We start from the raw sequence: 22,383 nt of genomic DNA on the forward strand, positions 1-22,383 counted from the left end.
GCTTTGACAGCACCTTCCAAAATCACGACCACTACCATGTAGGAGGACAAGGACAGCAATGCTTGGGAACACTACCACCTGCAAGTTCCCCTCCAACCTACACACATTCTTGACTTGGAAATATGTCACCATTCCTTCATTGTCACTGGGTCAAAATCCTGGAAATCTCTTCCTAACAGCACTGTGTGTGTACCTACACCACATGGAGTACAGCAGTTCCACAAAGCAGCTCACCACCATCTTCTCAAGGGCAATTAGGAATGGGCGGTAAGTGCCCAAATCCCATGTAATAACAAAAAAAACTATCCAGACTGATATTAGCTAATTCAACAGAGGGCTTCTGATCATTAACAAAACAAAGCATGCAAGCCTCAGGAAGAAGAGTAATGCTGAACCTTATTTATTTAAGCACCAGAATTAGAATCCAGAATTGAAAAGAAATATCAATTTCCTTTTAAATGAATGGAAGCCATGCAAAGGTGCATTCAGCAGTTGAGGCAAGTTCCCCAAAGTATGAAATCAGCTCTTTTTGGATAAATTTCATAATTACAAATGTAAAATCTTCACTGCAGCAGTGCAATTGGGCAGTGTAATAGAATATAATTGTTCTTCCCCATTAAAAGATTAAAGATGGTAACTTGTTGCAGGTTTGTTAATAGAACTGAAAATGGGTTGATTTAAAAGTGTTTTTTTTTATGAATGTCCAGACTTCCATCTGTGAGTAACCTGATTTAAAAATCACAGAAAATGAGTAAAACCTTTGCTGAACCATTTAATAGTTTCATTTTTGTGCACTATTCAGTTTCTTAAATATTTTTCAGATGAAAGACCTTTTAAAATGTGTCAATTAGTGTCTGTGCATGAAAGAAAAGCAGTGCAATTTGAAGAACCTTCCCTGAGCAGCAGAATTGGAGGTGGAATCTTGCAATTTTAGTTGGGGGTGAGGGAAGGGGTAAGGCCAGTTTTGTGAGCATGACTTAATCCGGGCAAATTGAATCTAAAACCAGTATGAAACATTGCAGAAAAGAATGACTATAAGTGGTTTTGGGCACAATTCACCTATGTTTAAAGCTTCCTGATTTTATGCACTGGTATGGATACTGCCTGGTCTGCACTAATATTACTAACGCAAAGCAAGTAGAAGCTAAGGAAAGGGGAGTTATTGTTATTTTTTACTTACCATCTGATTTTTAAAAGCAGGAACAATGCATCCTTGAGACAAGATCACATTCCTTAAGAGTTTTAACTGTATCTAAGTTCTTATGCAGGATACAACAGAGTCAAGTCCAACAAGCAGTTGTGAAAACTGGAAGGAAGACAGCAGAATTTGAAGAAGCTCCCGAACGCAGACAATTTTGCAAATGGCCATGCAAGTGCTCTCGCAAACCGTTATGTTTACCTGGAGTAAGTCTGGTTACTGATGGCTGTGGATGTTGCAAAACCTGTGCAAAGCAATTCGGGGAGCTCTGCACTGAAGCTGACACCTGTGACCCTCACAAGGACTTGTACTGTGACTATTCTGGCGATAGGCCTAAGTACGAATTTGGAATATGCGCCTGTAAGTTAAATCCTAGTAATTTTCTGTTCAAATTTTATGAAAATAATGAAATAGAATCTTTTAATTCACTCAATCATTATAATTGATTGTAGTGGTTTTGTCCACATTGTGAAAGGAATAATCTGTCCACTTAAGACACATTTAGACTATTAGGAATGGCATATGTATTTCAAAGATGCCACATCTGTAGTATCTAAAAATATTTACATGTGCTGCAAAAAGATGGAATATTTATTCTTTATTTTTGAAATGAGAAGTTTTTTTTTCCCTCACAATTACTGGCTTACCCGTTGAGGGAATTATAGAAAACTACCGGTCCCAACAAAAGCAGTCCATGTTAAAGAATATGTATTCAGTGATATTCACAATCATATACTTGATGACCTCAGAAGTGTGATTCTTCTAATGCCTGATCTATTACCACATCTAAGAGTTTGGCGGATGTGAGGAGCTGCTGTTAGCCACCATAAGAATAAAGGGAGGGTGGTGACCAAATATGGTTTGCCTGTGGGTTGCAAGTCCTAAGAGGCAGGAGGTTCCTGAGACTTTGCGAATCTGCAAGAATTATAAAATATAATGCCAATGGTATCTCTATCCTTTCATTATTGAGGTTGGTCCAAGACCAAACCAGCTCTATTACATCTATCAATGATAGCCAGTGTGAAAGTCCTACTTCCTTATGTCAGGATCCATGCACCACAGATGCTTCCTGACTTAAGCAGGGGAAACTGACTGAATGTCAACACTAAATGCATTGATGGAAAATGTGGAATAAATATCCTGCTTCAAAGTTTTAACAGACAAATCAGACACCTTTGGATTATTGTCTGACACCTTTCATTTGATTATTTGATCTGTGCCTTGAATGTTGAACTGTTAAATAGTATTTGTGGCAAAAACACTTAGCTATTAGTACTGGCTTGTACTGGTACAGTAGTTAAAAACTGAAGCATGCATGGCTGAAAGAAAACCTTACATTAGAAACTATGGTCACCAATAATTGCAAACACTTAAAAGTGACATGAAATTTTTCTATCTACATTTTCAACAGAGACATTAAGTCATTTAAAATAAATGGCTTCATGCAGCAGCTAAAATAATAGATTGGGGAGTGTTATTAAGACATTAAGCATTTATTCACTAATGCCACCAACAATGGTTTCTAGTCTCAAAACTTATCACTGAAAAGATATCTCAGCACCGTCAGACCGAGACACAAGGAAATGGACTTATAGTTGCATTCACTGATTTGTTATGAGTTCTTGGATTTATTCCAATTAGTAATGCATTTGCATGATTAGTTTTCTACCTTATGAGATGGCTGAAACATAATCAGGAATACTTATACCCATAGTATACCTTCCAAATATGTGACCTCTACTGCCAGGAAGAACAATGACAGCAGGAGCATGGGAACACCACCACCACCACCATATCATAAACCATCCTGCCTTGGAAATTAATTGCCATTTCTACATTGTTGCTGGGTCTAAATCCTAAAAATCCCTATCTTACAAAACTGTGGGTGTACCTACATCATATGGACTGCAGCAGTTCAAGAAGGTAATTCGCCACCACTTTATCAAGGGCAATAAGAGATTTTGTTTCTTATTCTTTCACGGGATGTGGTTGTCGCTGCCAAGGTCAGCAATTAGTGCTCATTCCTAATCGCCCTTCAGAAGGTGCTGGTGAGCCACCTTCTTGAACTGTTGCAGTCCATATGGTGCAGGTGCATCCACAATGCTGCTCAGAAGTTCCAGGATTTTGATCCCCCGACAGTGAATGTTGTCAGGGCCCATAGCCTTTATGGTATCTAGTGCTTTCAAATCGTTCTTGATATCATGTGGAGTGATTGGAGTTGGCTGAAGTATGGCAACTGTGTTGCTGGGGACCCCAGGAGGAGATAATATATGCTGGCCTTACCAGCAACAACCACGTCCCATGAATAAATGAAAACAAATTCCTGAAGTGGTGAAATGATTACTGCCAACTTCCAAATGTAAGGTACTTTCTCAATTCTACATTGTAAAATCCTTTAGATTCCCTAAATACTTCAATGCAAATTTTGCCTACATTGACGCTTTTCAACCCTATACATTGCATATGTTCTTTCAACATGTTTTGCTCTTTTGTTCTACTAACTTGATCAGATAACCTAATAAGTGAAATGGTGAGAAAGAATAGCTGGTATACAAATGACAGAGTGAAGTGTAACAGGGCATGTGTGCTTTCTGAGTTAATATCAGTAGTCCCAAAAAATGATAAAGTGAGTGCCAGATGGGGGAGGAAGAAAAAGTCTAAGGGCAGAATTTTCCGGCTGATGTGCGGGTGGCGGAGCCCACACGTCAGTGCTTAAAATGTCGCCCTCTGATGTCATGCGAGCGTTCCGATGTCAGCGTGCGGCATCACAATATTTCAGTCAGCAGGCGAGCTCGGCAGCGGGACGCGCGCCCGCCATTAATTAAAGGCCTCGTTAAGGCCCATAACTTGCCAATTGTCCAGGATTTTGAGGGGCCTGTCCGAACTTCGGGTTGGCGCAAGGGCCTAACGAGCAGGCGGGTAGGAGATTTTTTAATAAAACTCATGCACTGGCGGGATATGTGGAGTCAGAGGGATTGTTCATGATTTCCACAAAGTTTTATTTACAGAAAGTGTTTTAAAGTTGCCTGTTTGGTTGTTAGCGGTTCACATCGATTTCCAAGTGCTTCTTGTGTACTTTGAAACCAGTCTGCAGACAGTTATCTCTCTCGGGCCTGCGGCTTTGCAGAGACCTCCATTTAGCCTGGGGGTATGGGTTCTGACATCCCCACTGGAGGCAGCTCCTCTGTGGAGGAAGGGAGGGATAGAATAAGGAGGAGGCCAGGACTGGACAATCAGCCCGCAGGGGAGCCACCTTTGAGAGGCCAGGTGCAGGCACAAGGGGCACAGGGTCAATAGGTTGTCCAAGGTGCAAGGGGCCGCAGATGACGCAACTATCCTGCTGCCAGGGTATACAGGCAGTGAAGCAGCTATCTCAACATGACTGAGGTGCAGTGCCAAAGGAGGCTCTGACTCTCGAGGGAGACAGTCAGCTATATCTGTCAGATGATGGCCCTGAGAGCTCCCCTAACTGTGTGGGTGGACACCCCATGCCAGCGACTCTGAAGCTCACAGTTGCCCTCCACTTCTATGCCTCTGGCTCCTTCCAGGGCTCGGTGGGTGATCTTTGTGGTGTCTCCCAATCAGCTGTCCACACTTGTGTCAAGCAGGTTACAGATGCTCTGTTCAGGTGTGCATTGACCTTCATCCACTTCCGCTGCGACCAGGCAAGTCAGGCACAGCGAGCCAGAGGCTTTGTGGCGATTGCTGGCTTTCCCTCCGTCCAGGGTGCAATAGACTGTACACACGTGGCCATCAAGGCACCAGCAGGTGAGCCCAGTGCCTTCGTCAACAGGAAGGGCTTCCACTCCATGAATGTGCAGATAGTGTGTGACCACAGGATGCAGATTCTACAAGTTTGTGCAAGGTACCCAGGCAGTTCCCTTAACACCTACATCCTCAGACACTCCCAGGTTCCGGCGCTTTTCTGTGCTCCGACTCGGCTGGATGGTTGGCTGCTGGGTGACAAGGGCTATCCCCTCAGAAGGTGGCTCATGACGCCTCTCCGCCATCCAAGAACAGAAGCTGAGCAGCGGTACAATAGGAGCCACAGCACCACAAGGGCTGTGGTGGAGAGAGCCATCGGTCTTCTCAAGATGCGCTTCCATTGCCTGGACTGCTCAGGGGGCGCACGCCAGTACCCCCCAGATCACGTCTCTGTGATAATGGTAGCATGCTGCACTCTGCACAATCTTGCACTGGAAAGGGGGGATGCAGTTGACGATAAAGACCTTGACGCCCTGGATGAGGCTGCACTTGATGAATCCAGCAGTGCCTCAGAGGATGAGGAAGCACAGGGAAATGATGAGGGGCAGCACGCTGACCTGCTATTACACCAAGGAGGCAGGGACACCAGGACAATTTAATCCAAAGAACCTTCAGCTAGTTCCACACACATGGATCAGCAGGAACTGCATTGCCTGGCACTGCCACACTTGGCACTTAGGTGCTACATCTTCCACCTTATCAGCTGCAACTAAGGGCTTAGTACAGAAACAGCAATGTCCACTCATACACTCATGATATGATGGTGAAAAAGAAAAATGCAGCACAAAGGAAACACCCTCAGCCATGGTCAGAAAAGTGGACTTTATTATGTCCAAAAAAAAAGAGACTTCTCCATTGCAACAAGAAGAATTTTGTTCCCTATTCTAAGGCCAACACAAAATCACCAGTGACATAGCCGTTGAGTGCCTAACATGCCTTATGCTTACATTTTCGGGTGCTACGTCTAGGTGCCGCCCCATCGCTCGGAGTGGCTTGTGAGGCAACCTGCTGACTCTGCTGTCCTGTTGGCCTCAATGACCTTGGCGGGTGCCCTCTGGCCCGTGGAGCCTGTGATGGCCCCGCCTGGGAGGGAGTGGCCAGTTCCAGAACTGGCACCTCCCTAGTTGTTGCAGCCTCAATGGAAGCAACGCTGACTGGCAGAGGGGTGGAGGAGCTGCTGCCCTCATCTGGAATGCTCCAAGAGGAGCTTACAGCGACAACAGGCAGCTGCTGCGCCGACCTCCCTGCTCACCGCAGATGCATGGACACCGAGCGCCGACACTTGGTGCCCACAACATCTCCCACATTGAGAATGACCACCCATGGCCAGTACCGCTGTGAGGGCTTGCAGGTCAGAGCGTAACCTAATCAAAAGATTTTGCATTTGATCGAACACCCTCTCCATGAGAGTTTGCAATCTCTCAGTGGAGGAAGCCTGAAGCTCTGCCCTGAGGTTCATATCTTCATGTGCACTCTGCCTGGTCTCCTCCATCGCAGAGTCCAACTGAAGTATACCCTCATGCAATCCTGCCAGATGCAAACCCGCTTCCTGCCGCTTGTCCTGCAGCTGTTCCATTGGTGACAACTCCAGAGGCACGTCATCAGTGCCGGACTCAGCATGTGCCTCGTCCCCTGCAGCCCTCCGGCTGCTGGCGCCATCGGCACTCTCTGTCCATGCCATCTCCTCCAGTGATTGTGAAGTGCCCGCTCCACTGTGACCCGGGACACTAGCCAATGGTAAATTTCCCACTGAGATGTTTGTATCTGTGCTGGTGCCTGGCTGCTGAAATGATGTGCCGCAAGTTGCACGTCTTGGACCTCAGGTATGGAGGGTCTTGGGCCTCAGGTGTGGAGGGGGTGCTCCGGTGTCTCTGGGCACAGCCATGTGGTGGTGATACTGAAATTAACAACAAGGACAGTGCATCAGTTAGCGTACAGTCAGTTAAACCTTTCATCCCTTTCCCCCCAGGCTCATAAGACGCTCGCCCTTCAAGACCCTAAGGAGACGAACATTGGTGAGGTGGAAAAGAGTCAAGAGGAGCCCCAACTATTAGACATGCATACAGACAGGCTGGTCAGATGGCCTCAGGAATGCCACATGGCACGTTATGTACCATTGGAGTGGGGAGAGTGCAGAGGTACCTGACCTGGATGCACTGTGGCCTGGATAGTTACGGTGCTGAGGAAACATCGCAAATACTTGCGACATCTGCCATGGATCACAGGAGATTGACAGGTCACATTATTGACCTTCATACCGTTAGGAGGGGTATAGAACGGGTGGGCAGAAGGCAACATTTCCCCTTTGCGCAGGGATGAGTAATGTGGTGGCATTTATTTAAGTTGAGTGCCATGAGGTTCACAGGTGAGGTGCTGAGGACCTTTTGGACAGAGGAATGTGGGATGCACTGGCTGAAAGGGTGGTGGAGGTACAAACCCCCTGAGATGCAATAAATCTTTGGCTGTGCAGCAGCGATGCCATGGCATGTTAGGCCATGGGGATAGTGGTCACAAATGGGATAAGGTGACCTTGGAAGGTGCTGGAGACGCGATTCTTCAAGGGGACGAGGGACCTTTGTGTATGACGTCAGAATGTCTCAGTCTGTGAATGAGCAGTGTTGCAGCATTAATGATTGCAGCAGCCATCAGTGGTTTGGATGGTGGTCAGAAAGAGTGGATGGGACTGTGGACCTCAAATACCTGGCCGCTGGACCCCAGCCTCGCCACCACCTGCCGCCCTGGCTGCCTGCCTTCTCCCCAGCTCCATGGCCTGCTTCTCAAATGTTGTGAGGCACTGGAGCAGGGCGTGACCACCTCCAGTCCTTTGGCGCTCCCGCAAATTTTGTTGACTTTTTGCCTGCAGAACAGAGAAGAGGGTTTATTGGGGCTGATCGCTCATGTAGTCTGCACGCGCACACCGTACCCCACCACAGTGGCCCATCTGAGGCCTCCAGCGGCTCCTGTCCACACTACTGGTGATCAGTCCCCAAAAGATAGTACGGCTGCTCCCAACCCCCTCCCCCAATGGCCACCTTGGACACATTCGGTGTTCATCACTTTGAATAGCACACGGGTCTTAGCGTCCATGGCAAGCAGGCGCAAGTAGATGTGGTGCCGATGCCAGCAGATAGTGCTTGGCCACAACACCTTGAGGCTCCCCTTCCACCATCTCATCATCATCAATAAGACGTGTGTTGGAGTTCTGAGTATGTGTTTAGCTGCCTCCCCTGCAGGTTGCCCCCAGACTACTCAAATGCCGCAAACACCAACATATGCCTCAGGGAGAACCCATCTTCTCCTCAGCCACTAAGGCTGATGTAAGCATGGTCAGTACCCATTTGCCCATGCAGCATGCGCCAAATGCCCAATGCAGTAATGACAGCAAGACGTGGGGGGTGGCGGTGGAGGGCTCAAAGGTTAAGGCTACCTGCTGGGTCAAATGGCCAAGGCCAACATGGTACTCACCCTTCCAGAGCGCAGCAAATCATTGAAACTTTTTCGGCACTGCGTGCCAGTACGCCGCACATCATCATAGGTGCTCACAGCATCACCAACCTCCTCCCATGCCTGGCTGGTGACATGGGAGGCCCTCCTCCTCCCAACCTCCGGATACAACACATGCCGACGGACGGGAACCTCTTGGAGGAGGACAGCAAGGCATGCATCAGAGAATCGAGAGGCACACTGGCCCCCTGCAGGCCTCTCCTGCAGCCTGCCCCCCCCTCCTCCTGCTCATGCTCCTGTGGAATCACAGCTGCCTCTCTCGCTCCCCGAGTGGCCATGGTGCACTGCCTCAAGCTGGCTGCCTGGCCATTCTTTATACAGGCTGCCGGTTCCCCATTGGAACCGGTGGTCTGAAGCCGCCCACCCTCGCGACTCTTTTCCCGTTCTCCAAAGGAGTCGCTAACCTGCTTGGCCTGCCCACACAAAATAGCGGCGAGGCCCGTTTCAGCGGCGGCAATCGGCTGCCCACCCATCAAATGGGAAATTCTGGCTTATGGATGGTAAAAAACTATAACTGTGAGTCTTGAATGGAAGAATGATATTGGGCAGACAGCTGGGAGAGCTTTTATTGTGGGGTTGTGTAGCTCAGGGACATAGCAACTGAATAACTGAACAATTCTGTGGCCATAAATTTCCCCCTGTCAGGGTGGGTGTAAGGGGGCGAGCAAGAAAGAGCGCAGAAATCTCCGAGGCACAGAAGTGCCTTAGGGAGATTTGTTTAAGTTATGGAAATTTGAATGAAGGTAGGAAAAATTTTAAGGACATGTCCCCTCATGTCACAAGAGCTGGGACATGTTCATTATTTATTTCAAAAATTTCTATTTAAATAATAAACCCTTCATGAAACCTCATCCCGCCTGTGGATGAGGTTTCATGAAAAACGCGAAGGCCGCCCGAGCTCTTCCCCTGCCTGCCAACCTTAAGGTTGGACGGGCAGCTCATTTAATTACTTCTTAACAGGCCTTAAAAGGCCTTTGACAGTTCAGTGGGCGTGCAACCGACTCGGCTGCGCGCCCACCGAACTGGAAATCTAAATGACCCGTGGTGGCGTCGGGACGCCGGCCCGACCAGAGAATTCTGCCCTATGACTATTTAAAGAAATTATGAGTGTTATATTGTACACCCCGTGTCATAAATTCAGTACTTCATGAAATCACAATTCCTTCTAATTCTGCACTTGTGAGATTTTCAACGGCAACAAAACCAAGACACAAAAGAAAACTCAAAAGGTTGTGTATAACTATTCGGTGAATATTGGAGAGTTCATCACAAGGTGAAATTGCATCATTCTCATCCTTTTCACATCATCTGAACTCCTGAATAGATACGAATAATGTCTCATTTTAAATGCTGAGTGACTCTGGATTAGTAATAATATTGGTCAAAGAAAAATCACTATATACTGTGTAGTTTAAAAATACTAAGCAATAGTTTCAATGTAATTTGTTATTATTTTTGTACTTGACAGTGACCTGTGAATGTGCCACATTTTCAAACAGTAGAACTTGACACTTGAATAATGCTTATACACAGGGTCTCTGTTCTGCAGTAATAGAATAAATCAGATTTTGACTATTTTTCCATGAAAGCCACAAATCAGCGGCCTCCAGTTTTCAATGCTCCAAGTCACTGGAAAAGCATACTTACAGAAAATTTTCCATTGTATTTGAAAAACCAAATTCTGCAACAGCTCACTACCTAATTATCCACCGTGATAACACAACAAATTTCAACTTGCAGAAGTAACAAGGGAGGGGTCTAAGTCTCAACAATTTTTCTGTTCAAGTACAACAACCAAGAGAAAGCTCCCAAATATCCAATTAGCTGCAACTAATAATGGTGGATTTTGAGTTTGTGGCAAACTGTTTCCACACAAACATGCATCAGGCTGGTGAAAGCTGTGCCAAAACCCTTTACTGCCACATATACAATTTCTTACCTGATAGCAAGTAAGCAGAACTTTTGCCAACATCTAGAAAAACTCTCTCTCCCATTCTCAACTAGCCGAAAATTATAATTTTCCAAGCCACAGAATTAAAAATTCAGTCAGTTAGAGCCTTGTACAACCCACTGTGAGATGTGTGAAATGCTTATCTGTTTACAATTTTCAAAAATTGAGATTGATCATTTTATTTTTGATGCCTCTTTAATATATTTACTTACTAATTTCTCAAATTGCTCTTTGCTTTCTCTAGATACTCTTGGAGTCGGGTGTAGGTTAAATGGAATCCATTACAGACATGGACAGACATTCCAGCCACACTGTCACTATAAATGCACATGTGTGAATGGTGCATTTGGATGTACGCCCACTTGTACAAAGAAATTGGCAGCTGACCAGTGTAGAAATCCCAAGGCCATAGAGAAATCTGAATATTGCTGTGAAAAGTCTATTTGTAATAGGTCTGCAGTACAGCAGGCAGCAACATATAGAGTAATGTCTGGTAGGTGATTTTAAAAAGTCAATATAGTCTTGATATTGGCGATGTAAATAATGTACATCAGGGGAGGTGGTGGCATACTGGTATTGTCACTGGACTAGTAATTCAGAAACCCAGGGTAATGCTCTGGGGACCTGGGTTTGAATCTCACCATGGCAGGTGGTGAAACTTTAATTCAATAAAAATCTGGATGACCACAAAACCATTGCTGATTATCATAATCGGTATAACTTTTTTTAATCATAAAAACCGTCATCTGGTTCACCTTTAAGGAAGGAAATCTGCTGTCCTTACCTGATCTGGTCTGGCCTACATGTGATTCCAGACCCACAGCAATGTGGTTGACTCTTAAATGCCCTCTGAACAAGGGCAATTAAGGATGGGGCAATAAATGCTGGCCTAGCCAGTGATGGCCACATCCGATGAACGAATACATTAAAAAAAATAGCTCAGTTGCAAAGTAATAACACAATTGCTGATACTCAGCCAAATCGATGGATAGCTCTTCAACTTGTTTGACAGGCATGAGATTGATTTGATCAGTGATTAGCCAGCTAAAAAGATGTCTCTGTCTAATGTAGAATAGCCTGGAATACTCATAGGCCCCATTTGGCAGTTGTACTTTGAAAAATCACAGAGCAGCATTGATAGTGAAGGAGTCTGAAAATGTGTGGATATGAAAGAAAACAAGAATCAAGCAGGCAAGCTGGGAATTAAAGTCCAAATAAATAAAAATAAAAATTGGCAGCAAGTACAGACCATGTAATGTTGGCATAGAAATATTTTATAATACAGCCTTTAGATAGCTGCTTTTAACATTGAAGGAATGTGAAATTTCAGCATTTCTATTTTTTTTTAAAAATGAGAGTTAACATATCGTTTTGAGAAAAATGAATTCTAACCAGTCAGACTAAGACTGCTTATTTTTTTTTGTTACATTATTTATATAAGGCAAGGGAGGTTTTGGAAATCTGGGATTAGAACACCAACATTTATTTCCTTTGAATAACTTTGTTTAAATATTATATGGATGACATAATCAGGACAACTTGTCCTGTCCAGGAAGAAGCTTTGATTTTGTAAAGATCTGCCAAAGCAGCAAGGCCAAACATGTTTAGTCAAATGATTTCCTTCAGTATGGTAAAGCTTAGTAGTTCTATGCTCAGATTTCTGCTCTGTTTAAAATTAAAATATGTAGTAAGATAAAGGACATCATTATAACTTGACAAATCTGTAATATTTATTCCATTTAGAATTGGGAGGAGCAAAGAAGAGATGAATGTGGCAACGTAAATATTTCCATATTACACCGTGGAAACCATGTAACTAGAAAATGAGAGAGGCATCTTACTTCACTTTACCAGATAGTCCTTACAAATCTATAGGCAAAATTTTATGGACCCCCGCTGGCAGGATTGTGGGTGGGGGGAGGGTTTTGAGGCTGGCGGGAGGGGTTCAGAGATGGGGGGGATCGAAGCCTGGCAGGTAAACTCGCTCACGCCTCAGGCAGGGAGAATGGAACACCTCCATACTGGCCCCTTTTTGAGATCAGGTATCCAGACCCAAGGCCTGGGTCCCCTGGGTGCTCCCTCACAACGCCCATCAGAAAAATCCTGCTCTGTCTTTATTTCAATAGGATTTGGAATGACCGGTTATGATATGTAAACAATTCATTTAGCTGAACATGTATTAATTCTACAACTGTGCTTTATTAAACAATATTAATTTAGCATGGAAACTGATAAAAAAAAATGAAATAATAAGGGCATGTTGGGCAGTCCCATTTGTTCTGATAACTGGTTGGGTTCGGTTACGACCATTTGCTTATATTTTTGGCCATGCTGCTGTACTGAAATGACTCCTGTATTCAATTATTTTGTAATTATATATAATCCATTAATCCTTAAATTAGTTTACATTCTTCTTTTAAAGATCTTTTTATCTGCATCCCTAGATTTCTGTCCCAGATTCCATTGAGAATGTTATTGTTTAGATTGCAAATTCATTCTCTATTTTCCAAACTATTTCACTGTAGTTGCTACATATTTCCCTACATGCTAATCTCGCTATATTCTGTAATCTTCTCCATTCTTCCTCACTGTCTGCTACACCCCGTAATTTGCTGTTGTCAGTAATTTTTCATGTCCATGCCTAAATCATTTATGTATAGGCAGGTTCCAAAGGCATAACACTAATTACATCTTGCTGATCTGAGAAAAACCCTGTTATGATACCATAGAAACTGATAACTTATAAAAGCAAAGAATCCCCACGACACCAACAAAAAGAAAATCTATGGACAAGATTTCACTTACCACCTAAAACCAACATAATTCAAACATTACATTACAGGCAAAGGATATTTCAAATAAAAAAGTTAAATTTCACTTTAAATATAATTTATAATTTAACAAAAGAATATAATATAACAAAGATACGCCTCATGTAGTTACAAGCACTCACTTTGCTTTCCGCACAAATGTGCACCATGTGCAATCTCACATTCTTTCCAACTTGGCCTCCATTATGTAGGGTCTCTCACTTCCCATTCTAAGGTTTCTGCCCTTGAGTTGCATTTACCAGCAGCCGTATTCCATCCGAAGTCCCCGAACACAGTTGTCACCAACAAGGCACATATTTATGAACCATTTTACTCAGGTCACAACAATCCATTTGACACAGAATCCCCAGGGACTCCCTCCTCCATTCCTTAAATGGTGTGGCTGGCTCTGGCAACACTGAAATAGCAGTAGTGGGCCCTATCTAATTCCCAATCCCCTGATCTTCCTGTCTTCAGCTCTCTGTACTTTCCAACTGTAGAGCACACATAGTAACACAGTCTCTGCCCTATTCTCAAAGTCCTGCTTCAACAACAGGATCTGGTCTGAACCGCCAAACAGGTAACTGATTCATTCGTGGAGACCCTTGCTTGCTTCCACTCACACATGAATTCTACGTGTTCTGAATTGTCTGCCACAAAGACAGGCTGAAACCCAGCACCACTGCAATTAGCTCTGTATTTACCCTTCCCTTTGCTTCTTAGCCTTTCATCCACATGACAACCTCAGATCACATGGGCATTTCTTGCTGCCTGCTGGGAAATCCACTTACTTCTTTCAGAAGGGGAAGAAAAAAACAAGCTTTTCCCAAAGACATAGTTCAATACAATCCATGTAATCTATGCTTTTTATCCTTAAGCTACCTCACTCTTTCTATGCCATTTCCTCACCTTTAATACCATGGGCCTTAAGATTAAATCTGAAGACAAATTAATGTCTGCACTGGTATGTCTCAGACCTATATTTGTTTATATTACCAGCTTATAGCGCAAGACCAGTAATATGGCGGAAGAAATGCCTGCTTCAAACAACTCCATGGAGCTTATGTTCAAAATCCTGTGACATTGGAATATCAGTCAGAGTGACAAATGACAACAGCAAATGTGAACTTGAGAGAGAAAGTAGACTATGCTTTACTCGACCTTGTGACACAAGAGTATCGAAAAATATGAAGGTAAATCACAACAGAAAGAATCTACTAGTCACATTAACAACATTTTTTGGAGAAGAGGTGGGTGGTGGAGAGTGAGAGAAAGAGAGAGAGAAAATTAATTTGATTGCACGGAGTTATATATTCATGTACCACAGTCAAAGAGCATCTAAAAATGACAGACATTCCATTGGGCAATTTGGTAGACACAGATGGGATTCATAGGTAAACACCCATGAATTCATAGGGCCTGAAATTGTTGACTGGAGTGGGCAGAAATTTGGGGATTTTTCCAGAAAGCAGGTAGGTGCAAACTGCGTGACAAAACCTGAATGCTCAGTCGAATTCCAATCCATATAGGTGAGTGGGTTCTTCTTCCTTGCACAACCCAACATCTCAGAAATGGTTTGGGAGCATGTCTGGAGCATCCCTGTTTCCCTGGGAATCCACTCAACTTTCCACCTTTAGGCAGATGCAGGTTCCTTTGTTGGCCTACCAGGGCCCCAAAGATATGAAGGAAAGGGAAGCAATCCTGAGGAGCTCAATTACTTTCAAACTGTAGCTCTTGTTCTCCCAATGGGGAGGTTTCTTTTCTGGCATCAACATCTTCAGCTCAGTAAGGTCCCTCAAGCTTTCTCTTTTGAAAGGACAAAATTGTTGAATTTGATGAGTTTCAGAGTCTTGCTGAAAAGGAGAAATGCCTTTGAAGCTTTTTGTCTTGCATTCATTAGGACAGATACAAGAATACCAAATTTCAAAGGGAATAAAATGTATACTGCATGAGAAAAGGGTGCTGATTGGTTAACAAGTGGATTCTGATTAATTGAGGCTTGCCATGGAGAATGCACCATGGAACAATTGTTTCCCATGCTTTTGCTTAATTTAAAATGGCAAGTGGAGAGTATTCCATCACACTCCTGACTTGTGCCTTGTAGATGGTGGACAGGCTTTAGTGAGTCAGGAGTTGAGTTGCTTGCAGTATTCCCAGCCTCTGGCCTACTCTTGTAGCTACAGTATTTATATGGCTGGTCAAGTTAAGTTCCTAGTCAATGATAACCCCGAGGATGTTGATAGTGGGAGATTTAGCAATGATAATACCATTAAATGTCAAGGGAAGATGGTTGGATTCTCTCTCATTGGGGATGGTCATTGTCTGGTGTGAATGTTAATTACCACTTATCAGCCCAAGCTTGAATGTTGTCCAGGTTGGACAACATTTGGAAACAAACTGCTTCAGTATCCAATGATACTGAACATTGCCCAATCATCAATGAACATCCCTTTCTGAGAGAAGGCAAAAGCAGATGTGGATCCAGGGCTCAATGCTGCCTTTGTCAGGGTCCTAATGCAATGGAGGAGGCAAAGGCTGGAGAGGTGCATACTACTCCAGCAGGAGGGACATGTTCAAGTGGGGCCACAGCATGAACAGGAGGGCGAGGAGCAGAGACCCAGACAATGGGGGTGACCTAGGATTTATCGTAGAAGAGTCTCCTATTTAAAAATGAGTGGGAGACAATGCCGTACACATCTGCGCTTGTCGCAAGCTCTGGAACATCACATATGCTACGTTCTTCGTGAAGACCTGACATCGCATGGAGTTGGAGGGTTTCCCCTGCCAATGGCTTTGAAGGTGACCATGGAGCTCAATTTCTTTACCTCTTGTTCTTTCCAGGGATTGACAGGTGACCTGTGCAGCATCTCTCAATCCGCAACACAACAATGCATAAAGGAGGTCACAGATGCCCTTTACAGGAAGGCCAATCATTATGTCAGGTTTGCTCTGGACGAAGGTAGCCAGGCTGCGAGATTCACCTCCTTCGCCACCATCTCAGGCTACCCAAGAGTGCAGGGCGCAATAGACTGCACCCATGTGGCTATACGGGCTCCATGTCAACAGCCCCTAATGTTTCTAAACCGCAAGGGCTATCATTCCATCAATGTACAACTTGTGCATGATCATCGGAAGCATATCCTGCATGTTTGTGCACAGTACCCTGGGAATGACTCTTACATTCTGAGTCACTCCCAGATGCCTGAGATTATCGAGGGGCCATTACATCAGCAGGGATGGCTGCTTGGGGTTAAGGGGTACCCACTGAAATGCTGGCTGATGACACCAGTGTGTTGCCCTCAGAGTCATTCCGAAGAGAGGTACAATGTTGCTCACAGCTCCACACGCTCCCTTATAGAGCAGGCCATAGGGTTTCTGAAGACGCGTTTCAGATCCTTGGACCGCTCAGGTGGCTCACTCCAATACGTTCATGACAGATTTTCCTACTTCATTGCAGTGTGTTGTGCCATTCACAATCTGGCAATGCAAAGAGCTGAACCCCTGCCAGAGGATGAACTGCAGGAGTATAACAGCTCATCAGAGGATGAAGATCTGAAGGCCAGGACCTCAGGAGGCTGCTGAGAGTCCGTATGAGCGCAATCACGCCATGGAGGAAGGAACACATGGGAGGTGTGCCTGTGATATGTTAATTGCTGACAGGTTGCAGGAAGAGTGAAGTCAAGTGAGGGAATATGGCCATATCTCTCTTAGCCCTCAATGCCATTTTCTTTCATCTCAGGGGTTGTCCATCCACTTGCAGCAAGAACGAATCCCGTATTCACACTTGTGTGTTCTGGCCTCTTGAATCGCCAAGCCATGATCTTTGCTTTGGTCCATGGGGCCCTGTGAGTGAGCTTACTCTGGGAACTGAGAGTCCACTTAGGAACAAGAATGATGCGAGTGAAGACTTGAAGCCTGCCCTGCCATCTAATGATGCAAATGCTGCTGCGACTGAGATTTGGACATGCCTAGGGATCTCCTCCGCTCATGCATGTCTTTTCTTCTGCCACTACCACTGAGGAGGCACAGATGCCGCTAGGTTATCAATGCTGATGAACTACCCTCACTCAATGGTGTTCCTTGAGGAAGAAGGGTTAGAAACACTTACATCACACACTTCCAATAAAGATTTAAACACATCTCCCTGAGATCACACAAGGGTGGGGAGACTGAGGTTGAAATCACAGGAATGTGGGTCTCACGGTGGGACATTATTGCTGAGGGGAGGAAGGCTAAACTCAGAGGATTCCAAAGTACAAAATGACAGCGCCTTCAGTTGACAAGAACATTCACATAACCATCAAATATATTAGCAAAAGTGCAATTATTTACATGTGTAGCACACCTGTGACCCAAAAGTGACATCAATTTTTCTTAACTTTCCTAACTCTAGCACTACTCCTGGGAGCAGTCCTGACATCCGTAGCAGAGGTGGAGGCAGCCTGCTGACTGCTGCAACCTGATGTCTGTGATGATCTTGGCGGATGTTCTCTGGTGGTCTGAGGCCTGGAGGGCCCAAGCCTGATAAGGGTCTCCTGATCAGGAGCAGAAGCGCCCTTGGTGGCCTGAGCAGCTGGAGTGGTTGGGGTCACAAGCAGAGGGAACTGTGAGCAGCTGGATACCCTTGCAGTGTCCTGAGAGGAGGCCTCCCCGGAGTGTGCAGCTGATACTTAACCTCCCTGTGGGTGCCCTAGGGTCCTGCCCATACGCCTGCAGGAGATGGTGCACCCGTAGGGAGGTCAAGGTATCTTATCCCCATGTCGCCCACATCTTGATGGTGCCCACCAGGGTGTGTGGCCTTGGAGTGCAGGACCGAGCACAAATCCAGCAAGACCTGCTGGACTAAGGTCGCCAGTTTTCCCATGGTGACCCCGGGGTGCTCGCTTATCGGAGCCATGACATGAGACAGAATGCAGATGGACTCCTCCATCATCTGCTCTAGTCTGCTGTGTGACAGTTGAATCTCTGCCTGATGTTCCGCTGCCTGTCTCAAGCATTGATTTGGTGGCAGCTTCCAAAGGCTCATCATCTGACCCGGACGGAGCAGGTAGCTAGTCTCCAGCTGCCCTCAGTGACAGAGACCTGGGCTGTCCTTGCCTCCTTCTGCTGCAGGGACGCAGTGAGGTGTTCCCCAGAAAGTGAGCCCGAGCCTAATCTACAGCTGCCCCCCACCAACGTGAGTGCCTCTGAGCTGGTGGAGGGTGCGTGTGAGTGCTGTGACAGTTCTTCTGGAGATTCCTCTTCGGATGAAGTCTGGGCACAAATTGGTGGTTGGACTGGCTTGGGGGCCTCAATCTGCTGGTGCCTAGAAAATAGAGTTTCAGTTAATGTGCATGAGCTAGATAAGACTGCACGTGACTCACTGTGAATGTCAGGATTTGGTGAAGTGATGGAGCTGTGATCCGTACTGGGTTGGTGGGAGAGGCAGATCTTCCCCCTCTTCACAGGAGCGATCCCTGTCCTCCCCAGACAGCTTGGCTGCAGCCTCCTCAAACTCAGTGAGGACAATGATGTTGGCTGTTCCTTCCCTGGTCTGCGCCCTCTCGCGCCTGTTGTACGCCAGCTTGGACTGTGTGAAGAATAAAGAAAGTCATGTGATGAGACAGGATGGAGCAGAGGTAAGATGCATGTTCCCTGCATGTGGTGAGCACTCCCCAGAAGGGCCAGAGGATGGAGTGTGAGCAAAATGATAGATGGGATGGTGGTGCTGTTAAAGTCTCAGTGAGAGAATGAGTGTTGAAATGTGTCCCCTGCTAATGGTTGCGTGAGATCCCTGAAGAGAATAGCCGTTTAATTGCATGATGCTGTGATGAGAGTTTGATATTGGAGGGAGTTGAAGGATGACATACCCTGGCGGAGCGGAAGAGATTATTCATCCTCTTCCTGCACTGAGTGGCATTCCAGATGCGCTGACCTGCTCCGTGGTGGTCTCCCACGCAGGAGAGGTAAGGCTGCTGTGCTTCCTGAAGCTATCCCTGGGATAGAGCATGTGTCTTTGTGCCTGCACCCCTCTGATCAAGGCCGGAGGGCCTGGTGCATGATGAGGGGTGCTGCCTTCATGTTCAGGCTCTCAGCCTTCCTCTTCTGACTGCCAGACATCTCTGGTGGGCTGGAGAGAGTGAGATTGTGTGCTGAACTGACTTTTAAATCCGCCAGATGACGGCAGGTGAACGAATCAGCTCCTGACCCGCCAGGTAATTTGGACCAATATGTGCCTTTGAATAATTAATGATCCTCCAAGTGCAGAATCGAGTGCGAGTCCCCGCCATTCTGCAGAGCGAGGTGGGCGCTGCCAAAACCGTTAGTCACCACGCTTAGTTTCATGAAGGGAAAATTCTGCCCAACATTTCAAGTCCATGTGACTCTTCTTCAGAGTTAAAGAAAAGTAGAAATGTGATGAATTTCATACTGTTTAAGAGCAGGTAGGGTAAGATAGAAGGTCAGGGAATTTCCTTTCCTCTTAATAATATCTTCTTGCTTTTAGCTGCCTTTTCAAAATTGGCAATGCTGCCAGTGTAGATAAAAATGCTGCCAGTAAAAATAGAGCAAAGAACTAAATTACATGCAAGGATCTTTGGGTAATTTGTAAAATAACATAACTACTGGCTGAATGGTTTTGATTAATGAACACAAATATGCAATATATTTTTTTTTTCCTTTTAGAAGGGCAAGAAATGTCTACAGACGTTCCAGCATCCCAAGCCTGAAAAATTTGCTCTCTCTGGCTGCACAAGTAGAAGATCTTATAGACCGATATTCTGTGGCACATGCTCAGATTCCCGTTGCTGTGTCCCTAACAAGGAAAAAACTGTGAAAGTGGAATTTAACTGCACTGATGGAGAAATCATCATGTGGAAGATGATGTGGATCACATCTTGCAAATGTCAACAGGCCTGTATTGACTCAGAGGACATATTCTCAGATCTGAAACTATTGTAGCACACCCTATTGTTCACAACTTGGTTGCTTGGCTCCTGAGTGACATTACAGATTTTAAAAAATGTATATTTCTTGTCCTTAGAAGAATGTAAATTTGCTTATACCATTTCCATGTTTATACAGCTAAACTATACAGGAGAAAAATCCTAAAGTTATACAGCAACAAAACATCTGGGGATGTACATCAAGTGCAGCATCTTCCACAAGACTGAATACCTGCCTGATTGCACAAGGACCTATTTTGCTCTTTTGCCACTGCAAAATAGGATGAATTTGTATAGCATATCTGTATAATTAGTTTATTTGCATGACTTTTCTTTAAATTGAATTTCTATTGAACTTTGTACAGTTCAGCACAAATCCCCTCCTCTAAAGGTCAATATCAAAAAAGCTGAAGGAAGATAAAATTAATAAAAGTCATTGCTTATGAATTTTAACTAGCATCTTCATAAAGACAGTTGTAATGGTTACACTGCACTGAAAGGAAAATATATATTGTATGATTGTAATTAAGTTGCAAATACTATACTCAAATATCTATTATTTTGCACATTGATACACAGATTTATTGTTCAGTTGTCGAGATTCCATCAGAGGTAGTCAGTTTTCAAAAGTTAGCAAACTTGGCTCAGTAGTAGCACTCTTGCCCGAGTCAAACAGTTGGGGGTTTAAATTCCCCTCTAGAATAGTGAACATGTAATGCAATTTGACATTTAAATATTGTACTGGGAGAATGCTGCACTGACTTTCAGATGAGACCTTAGCCTAAAACTTCTAAGCAGAGTCGTAACCCCTGTGTCCAGCTCTAATCAGACAAGAAAGTACCCACTTAACGGCATATGTTGAAAAGGCTCCAACTTCTGATGGAAAATCCGGCGGAACTTCCTCAGTACAGGAATCCTCAGAAAACAACAAAGGGAATCTGTGCAGAAGCCACACCCACTTTTAGGAGCACGAGCTGCCATATTCTGGTAAGTGATTTTTGTATTCATTTACAGAATGTGGATGTCGCTGGCTAGGCCAACATTTATTGCCCATCCCTCATTGTCCTTGAGAAGATGCTGGTTAGCTGTCTTCTTGAGCACCACAATCCATGTGGTGTAGGTACACCCACAGTGCTAAAAGGAAGGGAGTTCCAGGCTTTTGACCTAGTGGCAGTGAAGAAACAGCGATATATTTCCAAGTCAGGATGGTGAGTGGCTTGGAGGGGAATGTGTGGGCGGTGGTATTCCCATCTGTCCTTCTAGATGGTAGTGGTCGTGAGTTTGGAAGGTGCTAAGGAGCCTTGGTGAGTCCCTGCAGTGCATCTTGTAGATGGTACACACTGCTGCCACTCTATGTCGGTGGTGGAAGGAATGAATGTTTGTGGATGGGGTGCCAATCAATCGGGCTGCTTTTGTCCTGATGTCAAGCTTCTTGAGTTGTCTTGTAGCTGCATTTATCCAGGTAAGTGAAGAGTATTCCATCACAATTAAATGTATGTAATTCATGAGTTGGCATGGGCGGTATGAGGAGCCATGGGGGAGGGGGCTGAGGGCATTTGTTAGCACGAGTTGGCATGGATGGGGCATTAGGAGTGGGTGTGTGTGAGTGGTGAGGGTTAAAGGACCTACTATTTAACTATACAACTGAGGCAAAGTTGTGGGCCTTTCAACCAGCTAATCTCGGCACACAGCAGTCCCTGAGGTGGCCTCTGATCTGTGTCTGGGGCAGCAGGCCCAACTGCATTCCACACCTGCCTCCCACCCCATCGGAGTGAAAATCAGACCATACAGGCACTTTTTCCCAAGGCAAGTATGCCAAGCCTAGAAATTTCTCAACTCAAACTACCTACCTAACCAGTTAGTTTGACGTCTGTCATTGGGAAATTGTTGGAATCCATTATTAAGGAAGTATTAATGGGGCATTTGGAAAGTCAAAAATCAATCTATCAGAGTTAGCATGGTTTTATGAAGAGTAAATCGTGTTTGACTAATTTGCTATAGTTCTTTGAAGATGTGACAAGCAAAGTGGATAATGGGGATCCTGTAGATTTAGTATATCTGGACTTCCAGAAGGCTTTTGATAAGGTGCCGCATAAAAGATTAATACACAAGATAAGATCACATGGAGTTAGGGGTAATATATTAGCTTGGATAGAGGATTGGCTAACCAACAGAAAGCAGAGAGTCGGGATAAATGGGTCTTTTTCTGGATAGCAAGCTGTAACTAGTGGA

The 22,383-nt window shown here is 44.9% G+C and overlaps 1 protein-coding gene across 1 annotated transcript; it reads left to right on the forward strand.

Annotated features, from left to right (window-relative positions):
* The first annotated feature begins 202 nt into the window (after nucleotides 1-202).
* ccn6 (cellular communication network factor 6) lies at nucleotides 203-20,167 on the forward strand. Its single transcript, XM_041187402.1, has 5 exons — nucleotides 203-267; nucleotides 1,269-1,558; nucleotides 10,663-10,911; nucleotides 14,228-14,421; nucleotides 19,892-20,167. The coding sequence occupies exons 1-5, from the start codon at nucleotides 203-205 to the stop codon at nucleotides 20,165-20,167; spliced, it is 1,074 nt and encodes a 357-aa protein (XP_041043336.1).
* The last annotated feature ends 2,216 nt before the right edge of the window (nucleotides 20,168-22,383 follow it).

This window comes from Carcharodon carcharias, chromosome 5 (genome assembly GCF_017639515.1).
Source record: "Carcharodon carcharias isolate sCarCar2 chromosome 5, sCarCar2.pri, whole genome shotgun sequence".
In the NCBI taxonomy this organism is placed as follows: Eukaryota; Metazoa; Chordata; class Chondrichthyes; order Lamniformes; family Lamnidae; genus Carcharodon; species Carcharodon carcharias.

What these genes read in the sequence shown, in the direction of transcription:
- ccn6 (XM_041187402.1), top strand. Translation starts at nt 203, where the DNA reads ATGGAGTACAGCAGTTCCACAAAGCAGCTCACCACCATCTTCTCAAGG. An exon ending in AGGGCAATTAGGAATGGGCG is followed by an intron (nt 268 to 1,268) that starts GTAAGTGCCCAA and finishes GTTCTTATGCAG; the next exon opens with GATACAACAGAGTCAAGTCC. An exon ending in AACATATAGAGTAATGTCTG is followed by an intron (nt 10,912 to 14,227) that starts GTAGGTGATTTT and finishes TTATATTACCAG; the next exon opens with CTTATAGCGCAAGACCAGTA.